Source organism: Paramisgurnus dabryanus, chromosome 4, assembly GCF_030506205.2.
Source record: "Paramisgurnus dabryanus chromosome 4, PD_genome_1.1, whole genome shotgun sequence".
Classification (NCBI taxonomy): domain Eukaryota; kingdom Metazoa; phylum Chordata; class Actinopteri; order Cypriniformes; family Cobitidae; genus Paramisgurnus; species Paramisgurnus dabryanus.
In genome coordinates this window covers 5,284,143-5,303,097 of record NC_133340.1, presented here as the reverse complement: position 1 = coordinate 5,303,097, position 18,955 = coordinate 5,284,143, and the positions used below count along the sequence as shown (strand labels likewise).

Genomic DNA, 18,955 nt, shown 5'->3' with positions numbered 1-18,955 from the left:
ATCACACGTGGCCTTATTTTGTTAAAATACCAGAAATGTTTTTGCACAGGACAAAATGTGTTAAAACAATAATTTCATGATTCACCCGTAACAGCTTGTACTTCTATATACAGAGTGCTATTTATTATAAACAGTACATAATTTTTATCTGTTACTGTGAATGAACCTTTCAGCAGGGTTGACAATGGATTGTGCAAGAGATTGGAGGATAAACTGCTGCAGAGCACCAAATCTTTGACAAAAAATAAATCCAGACCAGACAGCCAATTTTATTCATAGAGTAAACATATATTTGGACGAAAACAAACATATTCATACAAGTACGATCCACCATCGAAGTTGCATGCGGTTTATCATTTATCATGTTGTCACCTTAAAGTTTCCTCTGGGGGTTACTGTATTATCTCAGAATAAACAACATTTCATTTGTTGCAACCTCACAGGTTATCAGCAAACAACATATAAACACAGAAACAACTTTTGGAGAGTTTATACAAAAATAAAAACCTACATTTTTGTATATGCATTGTATATACAAGTAAACCTCAGCTACTGGTTCTCTGTGCGCTCGTTGGCATCTCTTTTCGAGTGAGAGAGGTCCATACCTTGGGCTGAGCCGTGCAGACATATTCTGCAGCCCATGATCATGAAAAAAGCCCTTCGGAAAGAACGGTTGAAGAAACCGTACAGGAAAGGGTTTAGTGAGGAGTTGACGTACCCCAACCACAGGAACACATCCCATATGACGGCAGCAGTCCCATACTCAATGAAAGGGTCAACTATATTAACAGTAAAGAATGGTAGCCAAAAGAGAAGAAATACCCCCATGATGATGCCCAGAGTTTTGGCCGCCTTCCTTTCTCTCCTTATGGAGTTACGATGTCTCTGCTTCTTACTGGAGTCCTTGCCAACGCCTGTGGCCATCTGCGCCTCCATGGCGTTTATCTGCATAGCCTGTCGCTTTGCCGCTTTGAAGATCTTCCAGTAGGCCACCAGCATAGTTGCCATAGGCAGGTAGAAAGCAACCAAAGATGCCATGACAGCATAGACGCGGTTTACCAAGAAGATACACACGTTCTCCGGCAAAGGAATGTCTACGCCAAGCTTGTGCAGCCCCAGAAAAATAGGACCAAAGGAGATCAGAAAAGGAACGGCCCAGCACACCACGATAAGAAGAGCCACGCGTTTGCGGGACATCTTACAGGAGTATATCAGAGGGTTGCAGACGGCATAATAGCGGTCAAAGGCGATGCAGCTCAGGTGAAAGATGGAGGCCGTGCACAGCATCACGTCCAAGCTGGAGTGAAGGTGGCAGAAGGTGGGGCCAAAATACCAGCAGCCTTCCACGGTCCTTACCATGCTGTAGGGCATAACAACCAACCCCACAAGAAAGTCAGCGACCGCCAGAGACATGACAAATGAGTACGTTGGAGACTGCAGCTGTTTGAAGTAAGCAATGGAAAGCACCACCAGGAAGTTGCCTACAATGGTGCAGATAATCCCAGCAATGATAAAGACGTAGAGGGTAACTCGTGAAGCAGAGCTCCGGGATGTGGCACAAAGCTCAAAGTCCGAGTCAAGCGAGATGTTGCTCTCCTCCATCCATTCTGAGACGTTTTCCATGCTTTCAACCTGTGATAAATAAGAGAGATAGAGTTTGAGAATCTTAACCCTTATGTGTTTTTGGGGCCATTTTTTGCCATTTTTGATATTTTTTGTCTTAATTGTCCCACAACTTTCTCTGTGTTTCAGCAAATTGAATGATTTTTGGTGTCAAATCTTATATTTACACATATTTTAAGAAAATGCTTTGAAATTTTTCAAAAACTTAACAAAAATGGCCACTAAATTAAACGGCTGTAAAAAAAAATTCATTTTTTTTTTTTTGCATAAATCTGTTAATCAAAACTACCAAATGTTTGCAAAAATTCCATGATTTTAACTCTTTTATTGCCAAGTATATAATTGGTGTCACTGATTTGGGGGGAAAAAACACACAAAATGAACGATTTTCAATATAAAAAGTGATGTACTGTACAAACCAGAAATTAAGCTCTGTTTTTTTGCACAGGCTACTAAAGGGTTAATGGTGCCACTTTGTGATCAACAGTAAAAATGACAAATTTTACCTGTTTGCAAAAGGAAAAGCCACAAAGAATCAAGAATGCATGGTAATAAGGTGTCATGGCTCTGCAATCAAAACATTTTGTTATAATGGAAGTCAATGGGGAAAAAATGGCCACAAATAACACAGTCTCACACCCATGGCGTCAATATTTGACGACACTTGACCATGCGTCAATATGTTGACGCGGAGGGTATACCTTTCGCGTCACTTTTTGACGAACTGGGGACTTCAATACTATTAGGTACGCGAAATTAAACAGTTGTCGCCTGACATTGGGGTTAGGGATAGGTTTGGGTAGGGATGTCATTATGTAAATCTAACCCTAAACCGACGCGAAAATGGTAGAAAATGGTAAGAAAATAGGAAAGAGAATTTCGCGTACCTGATAGCATTGAAGTCCCCAGTTCGTCAAAAAGTGACGCGAAAGGTATACCCTCCGCGTCAACATATTGACGCATGGTCAAGTGTCGTCAAATATTGACGCCATGGGGTGAGACTGGGTTGCCACAAACAATAAATGAGGGAGAAAAAAATTTAATCTGATGCTGCACAAAAACTAAAAATGCATTAAAGCCAATGTTTTTACCAATCTTTGGCATGCCCAAGACTGTGAAAAGGGTGGAAAAAATCCAGCCCACAATCACTTTTTATATTGAAAATCAGTGATTTTGTGTTTTTTTTCCAAATCAGTGGCATCACTTATGAGCTTGGCAATTAAAGAGTTAAAATCATGACATTTGTGGAAACATTTGGTAGTTTTGATTAGTACTGAGGTTGATTAACAGATTTATGCAAAAAAAAATGACAAAAATATTAATCTGATACATTTTTACAGCCGTTTAATTTAGTGGCCTTTTTTGGCCGCTAACAACACAAAAGTGTAGTGAATTGGAACAAGGCACAAGGGTTAAGTTATAAACAGATTTGAGACTTGGTCACCAAAATAGGGAAAGTTTTCAAGTAAATTGTGTTCAAGATCAAATGACTTTGCTTTAAGTAAATTCAATATAAAATGTAATATATATATATATATATATATATATATATATATATATATATATATATATATATATATATATATATATATATACACATACATATATATATAAGAAGCTTAAATATGCATCTTAGTCCATAATGTTTTTCTTACTAATTTAAATAAAGACATTGAGAAATACTTATATATGGTCACAAGCAATTGCAAAAGCAACAAATCCAGTGGAGACATGGTGGCCTAAGATTTTTCAACTCTACTGTATAAGGGTTTATATAACTAAAAAACTATTCATTAGGGAAACTTGTGACAAATGACTACCTGCTTGATTTGATGTTTTGAAAAATTGTATGAAAAAAAGTATGTTTAAACAATCTTTGCTGAAAAATTATCAAGCACTGCCGTTAAACCGATATCGTGATAAATTGTAATGAAAACGGTTGTGTTATTTCACCACATAATAATAATCACTCAATTTTACAATTAATATTTTTGCAAAGTGACAACTGCCGCTGAAATTCTTGTAAGGCTGGGAATGCAGAACCGACTGGGAAACCCAGGTTAAATCTACATTTCTTTTTTTAAACTATATTTTAGATCATTTCCAGCAAGCAATTTGTCAAGAATAATAAAAGCCCTCGACTCAACCTTGTTTCAGGAATGGTATCCCTGCAATGTGCCCGAGTGTAAATTTATTTAAAATTTCATTAGCAGAGTTTAACTCTTAGTCCATATTGCCATCTGTTTAAAAATAGACAGGGTTTATAAGTATATGTCACACCTATTTTATTCTTTAAACTTGAAAGAGATTAATTTCTTTAAAAAAGCTTTTGTTACATTTTTAAACATATGCGTCACTTTAAATTAAAACCACCAATGAATTCTGTCAGATCCAGCCAAGCAGAAGAAAGTGTCATTTCCTAATGAATGAACATCCCAGTGATGTTCCTCAGCCTGTGACAGAACTTGCAAACAACATCTGGGGATGTTTGGCAAAGAGGAAAGCAAAAGTGCAAATAAATGGTTTTAGTTCATTAACAATAAAAAATTAATTACCTCCAATGGGACCAAGAAAAACAGAGAAACATTTGCCATTTTGCTTTTCCTTGATAATATCATAAAACCAAACACAGATGCTGCTATTTTTAGGAGGTGGATGATTATAGATCGGAATATTCTGTGTGAATTTTAACAATTATGGCACTATTTTATCACTTTTATATTTTTTAAACATCTGTCTGTTTTATGTGTGCTATGAATAATTAAAAATCAGAAAAGAATGTGGATCTGTTATTTTTTTTAAATAAGCATTCATTTTTATGGATATGTATGTACCCTTAGTTTGTAGAGTGCAGTGATTTCATCCTCCAACCAATTTCATTTTTGTCCGTTTTTCTCTTGTCTTGACAGTTCACTTATAAATTAAAAAAATTTTCAGTACGGCAATTTGTCAAATGTGGCTTATTCATGATACAGCACTAAACCCCAAAATCTTATTGATATCAAAAAGCCCTCTTTCCAAAGAACAGAATGTTTACCTTGCTAAGGGTGCTGTGCAAATAATACACAAAATCGTTAGGGGGCACTGGTCATAACTGTGTTTAAAGGGACAGTTTGGCCAAAAATTATATTAAACCCACGATTTATTCACCCCCAAGCCGTCCGAGATGCATATGTCCATAATTTTTCAGAAAAACACATTTTCAGTTATTTTGAAGGAGTGAACCCTGTAACTTTACATTTGATTAACTGAAACATCAAAGACATTTTCTAAAATAACTAAAATTGTGTCTGTCTGAAAACTGATGAACATATGCATGTCGGACAGCTTGGAGTTAAGTAAATCATGGGTTTAATAGAGCAATAAACCCCAAGAAGCAGTGGGTTACCAGTGCATTTTATAACAGCTAAGGGGCGTTGTTAGGCACGACGCAAAGCGGAGTGCCTAAACCCCCTTAGCTGTTATAAAATGCACTGTAACCCCACTGCTTCACGGGGGTTATTGCTTTTATAAAACGGTTCCTTCATATTCATAACGTTAGCGGGATTTTATAAAATAAAACACAAATAAGTTGTAATTATATTAGTACAAATATTATATTAGTACAAATATTACTCGCGTCAGTGTTTAAGTTGGGTAAGATCGCCCCCCAGTGGATAGCGGAAATATGAATTTGAGGTATAAACTCCTCAGGGAGAATTTTATCTTTATTGATGAGATGAAATTTATCTGGATATAGCCATAATTGTGCAATTGTATACAATTAAAAATATGATTAAAGACTGTGGTGTTTATATTCATAAATCAGTACGCAGCAACAGTGGCGCAGTGATACTTATGTAATGCGGTCTGAACCGTGGGTTTACCGGGGTACTTTATCACGGCTTAGAATGCGTTTCAACCAATCAGAATGAAGATCCAGAACTACCCGTTTTATAATATAATTTTTGGCTGAACTATCCCTTTAAAGTAAATAAACACAGCTGTTGATGAGTCAGAATCAAGGACTGGAACTAATTTTATGTCATGTGTGACTTTTTGACATGATGACACATTACATGAGGTTTCGCTGGCGCATCACATGGCTAGTGCAAGACAAAACGTTATGGTTTAAAAGTACATATTTTTCTTGCCGAAAATGACAATGGTTTTGCTAGATAAGACCCTTATGCCTCGTTTGGGATCGTTTAGAGCAATGGTTTTCAATATTGTCCTAGGGGACCCACAGCTCTGCATATTTTGTATGTCTCCCTTAACTGACACACCAAGTTCTGTTCATTGATCTGTCCCTTAATGGGCTGATGATCTGAATCAAGTGTGTTAGATAAGGGAGACATGCAAAATGTGCAGAGCAGTGGATTGAAAACCATGGGTTTAGAGCCATTTGAAGCTGCAGTAAAACTGTTGGGGTCCATTAAAGTCTATTAAATTGAGAGAAATACTGGAATGTTTCCTTAAAAAGCTTAATTTTGTCTCGACTAAACAAAGAAAGACATCAACATTTTGGATGACATGGGGTTAAGTCAATTATCAGGATTTTTTTTTTTTTTTAGAAAATTGAGTAATCCTTTAATGGAAAGGAACATGGAATGGAAAAATAGATGCTGTATGTGTGTGGTCCTCCATCTCAAACTTGACCAATTAAACCAGTTGGCTCCAATTTAAAGACATAAACACTGGCTAATACTAAGTGCATAATAAAGATATGGGGCAGTTTTTCCCCACCTGCGGACCATAACAGAACTCTCTTCTGTTCCATAACAACATCCCTTCTCTGCTTATCGTACTGGATATTATCTAAACAGTTAAAGTCTTGAGCCTGCCTTACCATTGCTGAAGGTAACATGCAATGTTTGCCACTCATCCTTTAACTCTTTATATTTAAACTAAAACCTCTTAATCCAACTCTATTGCGATCGTTTGCTTCGTTTGTTATTCTTGAACGAATCCCAATTGCTTGGGGCGCTCCAAGCAAAGCAATTGACCCAAATTAAATTGTTGCATTCTGCCAACTCAAAGTATATTTTTACTTCTTTACAGGAGGGGAGAGAATGAACTGGGCACCAATGTCAATCTGAGTCAGACAAATTTATAATCTCTATATAAAAAATTGACAGCATGAACCTATCCTTCCCACACTAATAGGATGTGAAAGAACCTGCCAATCAAAAATGGGACCACTGAAAGGACAGACAGGGTTCATGGTAATATAATCCAAAAAGAATAACATAATATAAAGAATAACATTATGAAGTTGATAGACATACCATATATTCGTGACCCAGTCTGTGAAAACCCAGCTAAAGTCACAATATGTGATTTTACTGTTTTCTACATAAAATCATCCTACATAATTTGTGAAAATATAACCTTGATATTTCTAATACTGACCAAGTCAAAGGTCATGTCAAAGAATTAAACTTTGATTGTCTTAGACTCATAATACCGTAGATTAGAGACTTAGAGACTGGATTTAACAAACAGGGTCACATATATACCTAAAGGCAAAAACTATATTTACAGTAAAATATAGATTTGAAATTAAAAATTAAACTTAAATAATAATAATTAAAAAAAATCTATTTAAAAAATAAATAAATAACCAATGTGATCGACCATCAAATTATTTCAGTACTTGTATGGTGCATCAAAACATATCAGATTCACAATCTACCTGATTCAGATTCTATAGTGCGAAGAAGAGCAGAAAAACTCACCTTATGAATGAAAGCGATGGCTTTTCCTTTAAACCACTATGTTTAGCTGACTCTCCTTGTTTTCTCCATTTCCACTGGATGTTGTGATCAGTGGCAGCCTTGTTTGTGAAGTGAGGATGGAAAAGTGTCTGTGTTCATTTGCATATGCCACATTAATAACCACTAAACCGATCCTCTTGATCAGAATGTAGGCGGGGCGTTTGTGTGGGTGCCCGTCTCTTGCTTATTAAGAGTTGGGCATTGTTATGCAAATCAACCTCGCATTCGACAGATTTCCTGAACTGTTTGCTTTATTCTGTACAGCTTATTCAGACATCAAAGTCACCTGGACTTGGTATGAAAAAAGTGTTTAGTGTTGTGTGGTGTACATACTGTATCAGATGAAATAATTGCGGTTCCTAAGTCTAGGATGATGGATGGTGCTGTAAAGAGAATCTGCCCTTAACAGATTAAATCAGTCTGAATTTACAGACAGTCCCTGTGCTATGCATTCCTGTACCAGTGTATCTGATCACCCTTTGAACCGCGCTTACACATGAACGTTAATGCAACACGTGATGCTAGGTGCAGATATTGAAAGAGAGATTGGAGACTGAGCACAGTGCTGTCTAAAGTTCCAGAATTCGACTCCCAGGCTTTTCAGCGTGAAATGTGCATGTTTTTTTCTATGTCGGCATGCCCAGATTATCCCAATAAATTGCACGTTGATGTTTGTGAGTGCCCTACTATAGCCGGTTCTGCAGAGGACTAGCAGGTTCATGATTTTCCTACAGGATACGGATTCACGCATTACACTGGAAAACCAACACAAGACTTGATTTGTTGTTTGTACAAAAGTAAACAACAATGTGATCAAACACCGATATTTGCCTTAAATGTGACCCTGCCTGTGAAAACCCAGCTAAAGTGTTTTTTGGATAAAACATAAAACATTTTGAAAACATAACGTTGATACCTGTAATATTGGGTAAGGTCATGTCAAAGATTTAAAAAGTGAAACAATGATTAAAATCAAACTCGAATGCTCAGAACTCATAATTCGATTATGACACTTTAGCATGGATTTCATAGAAATACATAAAAACTTGTGATGTACTAGTCTACCACCTAACAAACACTAGGCCGCATATTGTAGTATTAGCCATAATCCCAAGTGACACATGAATTTATAACATGCCATAAAGTTTATTTCAACACACGGTCTTTGACGTCAACAACGAAAAAAATATGGGAAGTCATTTTTCACCAAAAAAGTTCATCATATTTTATTTGCTCTCCTAACTGTGTAATTATATGGTTTGTTGCATTTTACTATTTGCATTGAGCATTTTTCCTGCTGTTTGTGATCAGAATACTCAAATTAAGAACCGCTGCAGCTGAGATTCATTTTTTGTCAACACATGTTTGTACCGAGGTGGTTAACCAGCGGATCACTGCTCCTCTTAGTATACTGAAACTGATATTAATACATAAAATGTGTGATTCCCAAGAAATGTTGTTATGGATCTATTTTGAACATCTGCTTGTGGCATCTCTACTGCTGTGCTATTCAACAGTGTCATCCGGCCAAGTACTCCTGACTGGTAGGCAAATGGAATAGCTGGAACACAAAAAGCATGTCGGCTGAGACAACGTATGGACGAAATGCACTCTGTAGTGGTTTGTCCATTTAGGGCTACTGTAGAAACATGGCGGTAACTTCCATGTGAGGAGACCCATGGCACACTCCAGACTTGTGGAGTTCCTTACGGTGCATTCACACGGGGTGTAAGCATTAACGCTTCCCAATCACTTTTAATGGGTGACGTCATGCGTTGCCCAACTGAATTGTGGATCCGTCGGCGCCACCTCAGTGCTGTTGCTCGCAGCAAAAGTTGAACATTTCTCAACTTTTCAAGCGGCAACGCGTGCGTCAGCCAATCAGATCTCCTTATGCAAATAACCTAGGCAGAGTCAGCCAATTCTGTTTATGGAAGACCAGAGCATAGGTTGAGCCCACTGTGATTGGCTGTTGGCCACGCTTTAGACAAGCTTTCCGTCAAGCGTTAACGCTTACGCCCCGTGTGAATGGACCGTTAGAGACCACACTTTGATGACATCATGTAGTGCAGATTTTAAGGAGCCTTGATGCAAGTCTACAAGGGCGCACCAGTGTCGTATTTTGGGACAGACTCGAACGTCACGCCGGAAATAAGAAAAGAAGTTGCCCATCAATGTAAACTCCTCCCATCCATCATTTGATTGGTCTGATTGCTCTTTTGCAGAGACTTCTGGGTTGGTAAAGTTGCGTGAAGCTTGCAGCAGTGCGGGCTCCCCCGAAGACCACATCAAGGGTGCAAAGGGGGCGCAAACTTCGAAGCATAAAAATGACAGATGGGACACCATACGGAATCGTAGACTAAGTGAACATGGGCAATTTCAAAGCCAAGAGACCGAGGGTCCACATGAAGTGCGCCATTTGGGACAGGGCCAATAACAGCCCATTCTAAGGTAATAAAAACAATACAGTTCATTTTGTAAGGTTCATTACATTATGCTGATAATTTTATCAAAACCGACTTGCAGTTTGTATAAAGCAACTTTGCTATGATTTTTAAAATTATTTTCCTAATGTTATGGATATGTACAGTATATTATATGTATATCAGATTATATTTCCCAATACCACAGTAAATCCCGCTCATCATTCTTTCCAATCCACCACCAAAGCCCTTAACCACAAGACAAAAAATATCCAGCTGATCCATGAAACATGTGAAGCTAGAAGTACCAACTCTATCTTATTCATATTAATTCATACAACCACATTCATACATTTTTTGATGAGTTGCTTTTGCCTCTGTGATGCTGGGGTTAGGGGGTCCGGCTTTGTTATCGTTTTTATGATAATCACATGTTTTCATACAAAGTGGCCAACTCGTAAATTAAGTACGATTTCTCGTGAGATCATTCTGGATGGACACATAAGATGCTATGCGCATAACCCTCACCTCAGGCAGGTGAAGCCTCGCTCTAGGTATCTGGAACGTCTATCTGTGATCAAGTCTCTCAAGTGTATAGCATGAGCTTTAATTAAACATGTGGGGTTTTCAATTGCTTCCAGATAAAAGGCACACTGCCTCCTTGGCCAGCGCTGTCTACAGTCCAGTCATTCATATGTAATGTGAGTGTTTGTCATGAGAGGCAGAGAGAGAGCATCTGTGCTATTGAAAAAGCAGACTGGAACCAACAGACAGTAATGTGTTACATTGAGCCCTGTATAATGAGAGTCCCTTTTAATTATGAATATGATCAAGGATAATGTAGTGGTAGAATTCATTGAAGGCATTACAGCTTACATTACATTGTTGCACACATGAGTAAATATCAATACTTTAGCAGCCTTTGCTGATATGGTAACACTTGCAGTGTAAGGTAATGCAAATCAAAGTGAGTTTTGATGATGTGTTTTAATGTAGCTTTATAACTATGACTGTAATTAAAGTAATTTTATAGTGTAGTGATTTTTTATTTGATTTGTTTATTTGCACATTTAAAATACAACTTTAATAAATCCATAAAAGGAAACAACAGAAAAAAGCAAAAAAATACTGTGCGGGAGACCATAAGGTCTTATAAAACCACCTCCCCGAAATCTCATTAAATGAAACATAATATTACATGATCAAACAAGACAATACAATCAATACATAAATCATTTTAATATAACAAATTTACAAAATAAACGTATTTGTCTATTAAAAAAATTTTCAATTCTCTTTTTAGTGGATACCAGGGTTAGTTTTTATTCTAGTAAATATGTTTTAGGATACTTTTTTTAAAGTTAATTTCTGCATAGTCGCATGATGTCACAATATATGGCAACATTGAAAAAAATCAAGCCATCAATTTGGTAAATAAATGTTATAATTGTATAAAAAGATAAAAGTTTAAAAATGTGACAATATGCCCCAATAAAAATTTGACTTGGCCTGGCCATACCTGAAAATTCAATTTACAAACAACACAGTTCAGCTATTATTAAACACCCTTGTCTTAATAAATAATAGTGTCAATAGATAAAAATGCTGGGTGGTTTAGCATATGGTTGGGTAAAATATGGACAAATCCAACCACTCGTTTGAATTAAGCTAAAAATATTTGACCAAACAACCCAGCATTTTTGTCACAGTAAAAACATACAAACCTGAAGAAAACACAATATCAATAACAGACTTTGTCGTCCAGCTAAAGTAAGCAGGATATCCTTTAATCTGTTCCAGGATGTTTGGGTTAAATCCCCTGTTCAGTTGCATCCATGTAACAAGAACAATGATCCGATCAAGAATTTGAGCCCCCTCATTGCAACCACTTATCAGGTCATCGCAAAAGAAAACAAGCCCATAACTGTGGTGTGGTCAGCAAGGTGATAAACTGAGGGGAGGCATTGACAGGCTCTGGAGATTTATGGTAGTCAGTTACAGGTCAAAGAGAAAACCACAGACCCCCACAGATACATCTCCTGGACCTTTTCACCCAACACTGTTTTGTACATATAGACTATACCCGCCCTTAAATTCTAAGCCAATGATTGGTGCTACACACAGTAAAGCAAACCTACTGCAAAATTTCTTTCTAAAGTAAACATGACCTCAATGTAGCTTATAACAACACTGATACAACAGGGGGATCATAGGAAGGAAGTGACCCCATCAGCACTTTCAGTGCCTAAAGCAAATCAGCCTTTTGGGATCTTGGCTCATTGCAAGAAAGCCCCTCTCAAAAGACAAACTCTTTATTCACTGATCCAGCTTCCGTGACAAGAATCTTAACCGGAGGGAAATTGCTAAAGTGGCCTTGGAAGAGTGCCACAAGTCCCACTTATGAAATACATTGTATCCTATATTACAGGAAGTCAGCAGCAACAGGAAGAAAAATGAATTAAAAGAAAAACATGTTTCAGGAGCTCACATTGGTAAAACCAAGTATCATGAGCGATAAGAATAAAAATAATGTAATTGTTCTGTGAATGTCTTTGATTTTGAAGTGATTTTACATTCTGGTCTGGTCTCACTGTTTATATGTAGCAATTAGTGCTGGGAAAAGATTAATCGCAATTAATTGCATGCAAAATAAAAGTGTTTTTTTTTTTTTTTTTTTTGCATAATATATCGTCGCTGCCCGATGAAACTCACTCAATGTCCAAAACGGTTACTTTTCAGGAAGTGAAAAAAACACCATATTTCAAAAGCAGTTGAATGTAGCGTTGTCATACTTGGTACGGCATCTTTACATGTAACCATATTCTTGCCAGTGTAATGATATAATCCACATTTGACCAAAATTGAGTTTAAATGGACATACGTGCATATTTTACAGTAACGGTGGTCGATACGCGTTCCTCCGATCATTAATAGGATTTATGCCCAGCTGCACTACTTCCTGAACTTCAGCCAGCTCTTTGTTTCCTGTCTGCAATTATTGGACAAACTGATTAATCCAGGTGTGTCTGAATATTGTTGTTGTGACTACTGAGGTCAGGCACACCTGGATTAATCAGTTTGCAGACAGAAAACAAGGAGCTGGCTGAAGTTCAGGAAGTATTGCAGCTGGGCAAAAAGCCTATTAGAATGGCCAAGTCGCGACAGATGAATACGCTCAGTTTATTAAATAGCCTACGTATTAGTTTATTAAATACGCTTAGTTTATTTAATATTAATTATAAATGTATTAAATGTCTCTTGCAAACTATGAAGGGACAATGAATCAATACACTGACATAGTAATGCTAGTAATTCAATTCAATTCAATTTTATTTATATAGCGCTTTTCACAATTGTTAATTGTTGCAAAGCAGCTTTACATGAGTAGATGTAGAGGAGAACATTGAAAATCAATACATAGTATAAGAAGTAGAATATAGCGGCTAAGGATAAAAAACCGTGTAAGCGAGCATATTAATAATGTAACGTATACAGTAAAGTGCTAAGTTAAGGCAAAGTTGGCTGACTCTCCCTGGGACTAAAAAACCCCCTAGGAGAAAACCCAATGGGAAAAAATCCTAGACGGACAAAAAACCCTAGGGAGAAATTAATATTTATATTTATAATATATAGACACGGTAGGGATAGGAAGCGTGTAAGCGGATTAAACTGGTTCAGCCGGTGGCCGTTGGTCGCGCATCGGTTGGGCGTCACGTTGAAGGACAGCCAGTTGATTAGTGGTGCGATGACCTTCACAGCAACAGGAACTGGGTCTGTTTGTCTCATTGTCCTCAGAGTCGAGGACGAGACAGGGAGACAAAAACAGAATTCTATTAGCGTAGGGGCCGTTCGCATGTAATGCAAGTGTCATACATTATAGTGGTTTAATTCAGCTCGGTTCCAGACAGGCTAACTATTGCGGCAAGAGTAAATTACCCGTATGAGGTATGTGAGTGCTTTGTTCTAGACAAAATAACTACTGCGGGAAAAGTACATTTACTGGACATTCTATGTGAATGCTTTGTTAAAGAAGAATGTCTTAAGTTTAGATTTAAATTGTTCGACTGTGTCTGATACTCGAACATTATTTGGTAAATCATTCCAGAGCTTAGGGGCTAAGTAGGAAAAGGATCTACCACCTTTAGACACTTTTGATATTCTAGGGATAATTAAGTAACCCGAATTTTGTGATCGCAGTTTACGTGGTGGATTGTATTCTGATAGTAGTTCTTTTATATACGAGGGCGCTAGGCCATTTAAGGCTTTGTAGGTGATTAGTAATATTTTAAATTGTATGCGATATTTAACTGGTAGCCAGTGTAAAGATGCCAGAATTGGACTAATGTGGTCATACTTTTTAGATCGAGTAAGCACTCTTGCGGCGGCGTTTTGAACCAGCTGTAGCTTGTTTACCTGATTTGCATGGCATCCCCCGAGTAACGAGTTACAATAGTCTATTCTAGAGGTCATAAAAGCATGGATAAGCTTTTCTGCATCTGATGCAGACAGCATATGGCGTATTTTTGAGATATTTCTAAGATGGAAAAATGCTGTGCGGCAGACGTTGGAGATATGACTATCGAAAGATAGATTGCTGTCAAACATTACGCCTAAATTCTTAACCGTGGAAGATGGCACCACCGTGCAGCCATCTATGGGCAACTTGTAATCTGACATATTATGTTTGGAGCGATTTGGTTCAATAATAAGTATCTCGGTCTTATTGGAGTTAAGCATAAGAAAGTTATGTGCCATCCAGTCCCTAATATCACTAATGCAGTCTGTTAGCTTAGCAAACTGGTGGGTTTCGCTAGGATGTGACGAGATGTAAAGCTGGGTATCATCCGCATAGCAGTGAAAACTTATGTTATGTTTCCTGATAATGTCTCCTAGAGGTAACATATATAACGAGAATAGGATAGGGCCTAGAACTGATCCCTGAGGTACGCCGTATTTAACGGGGGAGTGATGTGACTCTTCCTCATTTACATAAACAAAGTGATATCGATTGGTTAGATACGATCTAAACCAGGCTAACGCCTGACCACTGATGCCAACATAGTTTTCTAGTCTATTGAGTAGGATTCTGTGATCTATTGTGTCAAAGGCTGCACTAAGGTCTAGTAATATAAGGATTGAGATTTCACCACGATCGGATGTTAATAGGAGGTCATTTGTAACTCTAAGCAGCGCTGTCTCTGTGCTATGGTGGGGCCTGAATCCTGATTGGAACTTTTCATATGTATTATTATTCGCTATGAATGTGCGTAGCTGGCTTGCCACTACTTTTTCTAATATTTTAGAAAGAAAAGGTAGATTTGAGATTGGTCTAAAGTTATTAAGATCTCCCTGGTCAAGGTTTGGTTTTTTAATGAGCGGTCTAATAACTGCTAGTTTGAAAGCTGTTGGAACGTATCCTAATTCTAGCGATGAGTTAAAGATATTTAGTACCGTGTCGGACACTACATGAAATACCTCTTTTAGTAATTTTGTGGGAATGGGGTCTAATATACAGGACGATGATTTAGATGACGTTACTAATTTAGAGAGCTCTTCTATTGTAGTAGGTTTAAATGACTCAAGATGTTCGTATGATAATCTAGTGGTCAATGTACTATTGGGTAGAGTGGTGGCTGATTGCGTAGTTTCTATGTTTTCCCTAATAGAAATAATTTTGTTAGTAAAGAAGTTCATGAAGTCGTTACTATTGTGTAGGAATTTACTATTGGTTTCTGTTTGTTCTTTGTTTCTAGTCAGTTTCGCAACTGTGCTAAAGAGGAAACGAGGGTTGTTATGATTTTCTTTAATAAGCGTACTGAGATAGGTAGATCTGGCGGTTTTAATAGCCTGTCTGTAGTGTTGAACACTCTCTTTCCATGCTGAACGCCATACCTCTAACTTTGTGTTTCGGTAGTTTCTTTCCATTTTTCTAGCTACTTTTTTAAGGGCTGCAGTATGATGGTCATACCATGGAGCTGGCGTTTTTTCTTTGATTCTCTTTTTTCGTATGGGAGCAACGGCATCCATCGTGCTAGAGCAAACGTTGTTCAGGTTTTCTATTATAATATCCAGATCTTCACGGTTATCTGCTACATGTTTCATTTGAGACAGGTCTGGAAGAGTGCTAATAAAGCTATCTTTAGTGGTGGAAATTATTGTTCTGGCTAATCTGTAGCATGTTGTAGACTGAACGGTCCTATCTAGAAGTATTGTGTATGACACAAGGCAATGGTCTGAAACGGCATCGCTCTGGGGTGATATTTCGATGTCATTAATATTGAGTCCGAGTGACAGAATTAAGTCTAATGTGTGCTTACGAGTATGCGTGGGTCCAGACACGTTTTGTTTAATACCGAGAGAATTTAGAACATCCATAAACGCACGTCCTAATGCATCTTTTGAGTTATCAACATGGATGTTAAAATCACCAACGATAAGAGCTTTGTCTACAGTGACTGTAAGCTCAGATAGGAAGTCTGCTATTTCTTTAAGAAAATCTGTGTGGTGGCCCGGAGGCCTATATATGGTAGCTAAAATGAACGAAAGCTGTTTGTTGTTACGATCAGTTATTTCCATGTTTAACAGTATTATTTCAAACGAATTAAATTTTAGTTCTGATTTATGGTTTACTTTGAACATTTTGTTGTATATTGTAGCTACACCACCCCCTCTCCCTTTTAGACGAGGAACGTGTTTATAATAATAGTCTTGTGGGGTGGATTCGTTTAAACTGATGTAATCGTCTGCTTTAAGCCAGGTCTCTGTTAAACAGAGTGCATCTAAGTTTTGGTCAGTAATTATTTCATTGATAATAGGTTCTTTATTGGTAAGCGATCTAATGTTAAGAAGGCCGAATTTTAACATTTGAGTTTCATCTTTTAATGTATTGTGTTCTAATTTTATGTTAATAAGATTTGTACGAGACGAGGTAGACGGTGCTCTGTATTTATTTGTTCGAGGAACAGACACAGTCGAAATGTGTTGGTACTCTGGTAAAAAAGGCTCTATGTGCTGGGATATATGTGATCTTGACATGTCAAGGCAGCTAACAGACTGATGGGTAAGCCGATCTGTCTGTTTCCTGACCTGGGCCCTGGATAGTCAGACTATATCAAAAGTAAGACTATTGGTCAGATTTCTAGAGAGTATAGCACTACCTTCCGGAGACGGATGGAGGCCATCTCTCTTTAGCATGTCAGGTCTTCCCCGGAAATGCTTCCAATTGTCTATAAACCCTACGTTATGCTGAGGGCACCACTTTGACATCCAGCCTTGAAGAGACACTAATCTACTGTAAGTTTCATCCCCCCGGTAGGCGGGGAGGGGACCAGAGCAAATTACATTGTCTGACATTGTTTTTGCAATTTCACACACCTCTTTAATAGTATCTTTGGTGATCTCCGACTGGCGGAGTCTGGTGTCATTCGTGCCGGCGTGAATAACAATCTTAGAAAACTTACGTTTAGCATTAGCCAGCACTTTTAATTTGGATCTAATGTCAGACGCTCTGGCTCCCGGTATACAATCGACTATGGTGGCTGGTGCCTCAATGTCAACGTTCCTGAGTATAGAATCTCCAATAACCAGGGCACTTTTAACAGACGTCTCAGCCGGTGTATTGCTGAGTGGAGAAAATCTGTTTGATATTAAAACAGGAGCGTGATTTGGGTGCCGAATGTGACTATGCCGCCTGACAGTCACCCAGTTAGTCAGCCGCCTTGACTCTGAGGTCGGAACCGAGCCATGTGTATTACGTTTAACACTAGGCGCACCCGAAACAGTGTTTGTAACATTAACATTAGCGGTCTTACTGTCCTCAACTAACGTTCGGATGCGCGCTTCAAGTTCAGCAACCTTCTCCGTCAGCCTTACTACTTCAATACACTTAGCACATGAAAACCCCTCTATGCTGACGGAAGAAGCTAAACTGTACATGTGGCAAGTAGTGCAGGTTACAATGACAAGCGGAGTCTTACCGTTTTCATGCTGGGCGATGGCGTCTCCGTTCGCCTGAACGCGGTCCGTGAAGCTGCATCGCGACGGGTGCTGGCTCGCAGTACGCCTCGGCCGCCTACGAGTGTCTGTGGTCAGGGTGATGTGAGGCATGCTGACTCTGCGAAGGCCGGGCAGCACCTCCTTCACAGCTTCCCGATCTGGTGTGGACAGATCAGAAAAGCATACCTCGGATGAATCCACCATTAGATCGCCAAAGAAGGCAGGTTTAAGTAAACAGACGGTAAGAAATGCTAGAGGGCTATATGCTAAAACTGGGTGTTACTAGTGATAAAATCGTTTCGCTTAGTAATACAATTCAGTAATCGTCAAGGTAAAGTATTCCTAAGATAAACTAATAAGTTATATTATATAGATAGGAATAAGATAGTGAAAAAATAGGATTTAGCTGATAAGCTCAACGGAGCTTCGGGCTTGCGACTCCTCTCTTCGTCTTTCTCTCAGCGTCTCTCTCTGATGACGTCGAATACCGTAATTTTGTCACTCCTAGACGTACGTCTGGCGTCAGGGGGGAAACGTTTACCTCGATGAAGGACAGTCACCAGGCTATGTTTATTCAACTATCCAGTGCTGTGCTTCGATGAAACTTTACGAGACCGGCGAGATGCTTCCACAGGGCGGGAGAAACGCGGCGTGATTGACAGCTTTGACACCAAATGGATATACGTGAAAATCAGATGACATGATTTCACAACTTTTCATTGGCCATTTAGATATGTGACGCATACTGTATACGGAAATGAACCTGGACATTCAATCCGTCGAAAAATCTCAAAATCGGCAAAATGGACATACGTGGTTTTCATCGGACAGCGACGATATGTGTGTGTACTGTGTGTAATTATTATGTATATTTAACCACACACACATACATATATTCATATTATGATATTTTTTTATTTAAATATAAAAAAATTGAATGTATATATAATATATAATACATAAAAATATAAATAAATATACACAAGTAAATGTTTCTTAATACAAACATGAATGTGTGTGTATTTACATGATAATTACACACAGCACACACTCATATATTATGCCAAAAATCACTTTTATTTTGTATGCGATTAATCGCGATTAATCTTTTCCAGCACTAGTAGTAATAATGTGTTACTTAAAAAAAATGTACATTTA

At 38.1% G+C, this 18,955-nt stretch overlaps 1 protein-coding gene across 1 annotated transcript; it reads right to left on the bottom strand.

The window, feature by feature from the left end:
- Positions 1-262: 262 nt before the first annotated feature.
- On the bottom strand, positions 263-7,459 carry LOC135746800 (5-hydroxytryptamine receptor 4). The gene is made up of 2 exons (XM_065265496.2): positions 7,341-7,459; positions 263-1,632 (listed from the first exon to the last, which is right to left on the bottom strand). Exon 2 carries the CDS (start codon positions 1,621-1,623, stop codon positions 550-552), a length of 1,074 nt encoding a protein of 357 aa, XP_065121568.1. The 5' UTR covers positions 1,624-1,632; positions 7,341-7,459; the 3' UTR covers positions 263-549.
- Positions 7,460-18,955: the final 11,496 nt, after the last annotated feature.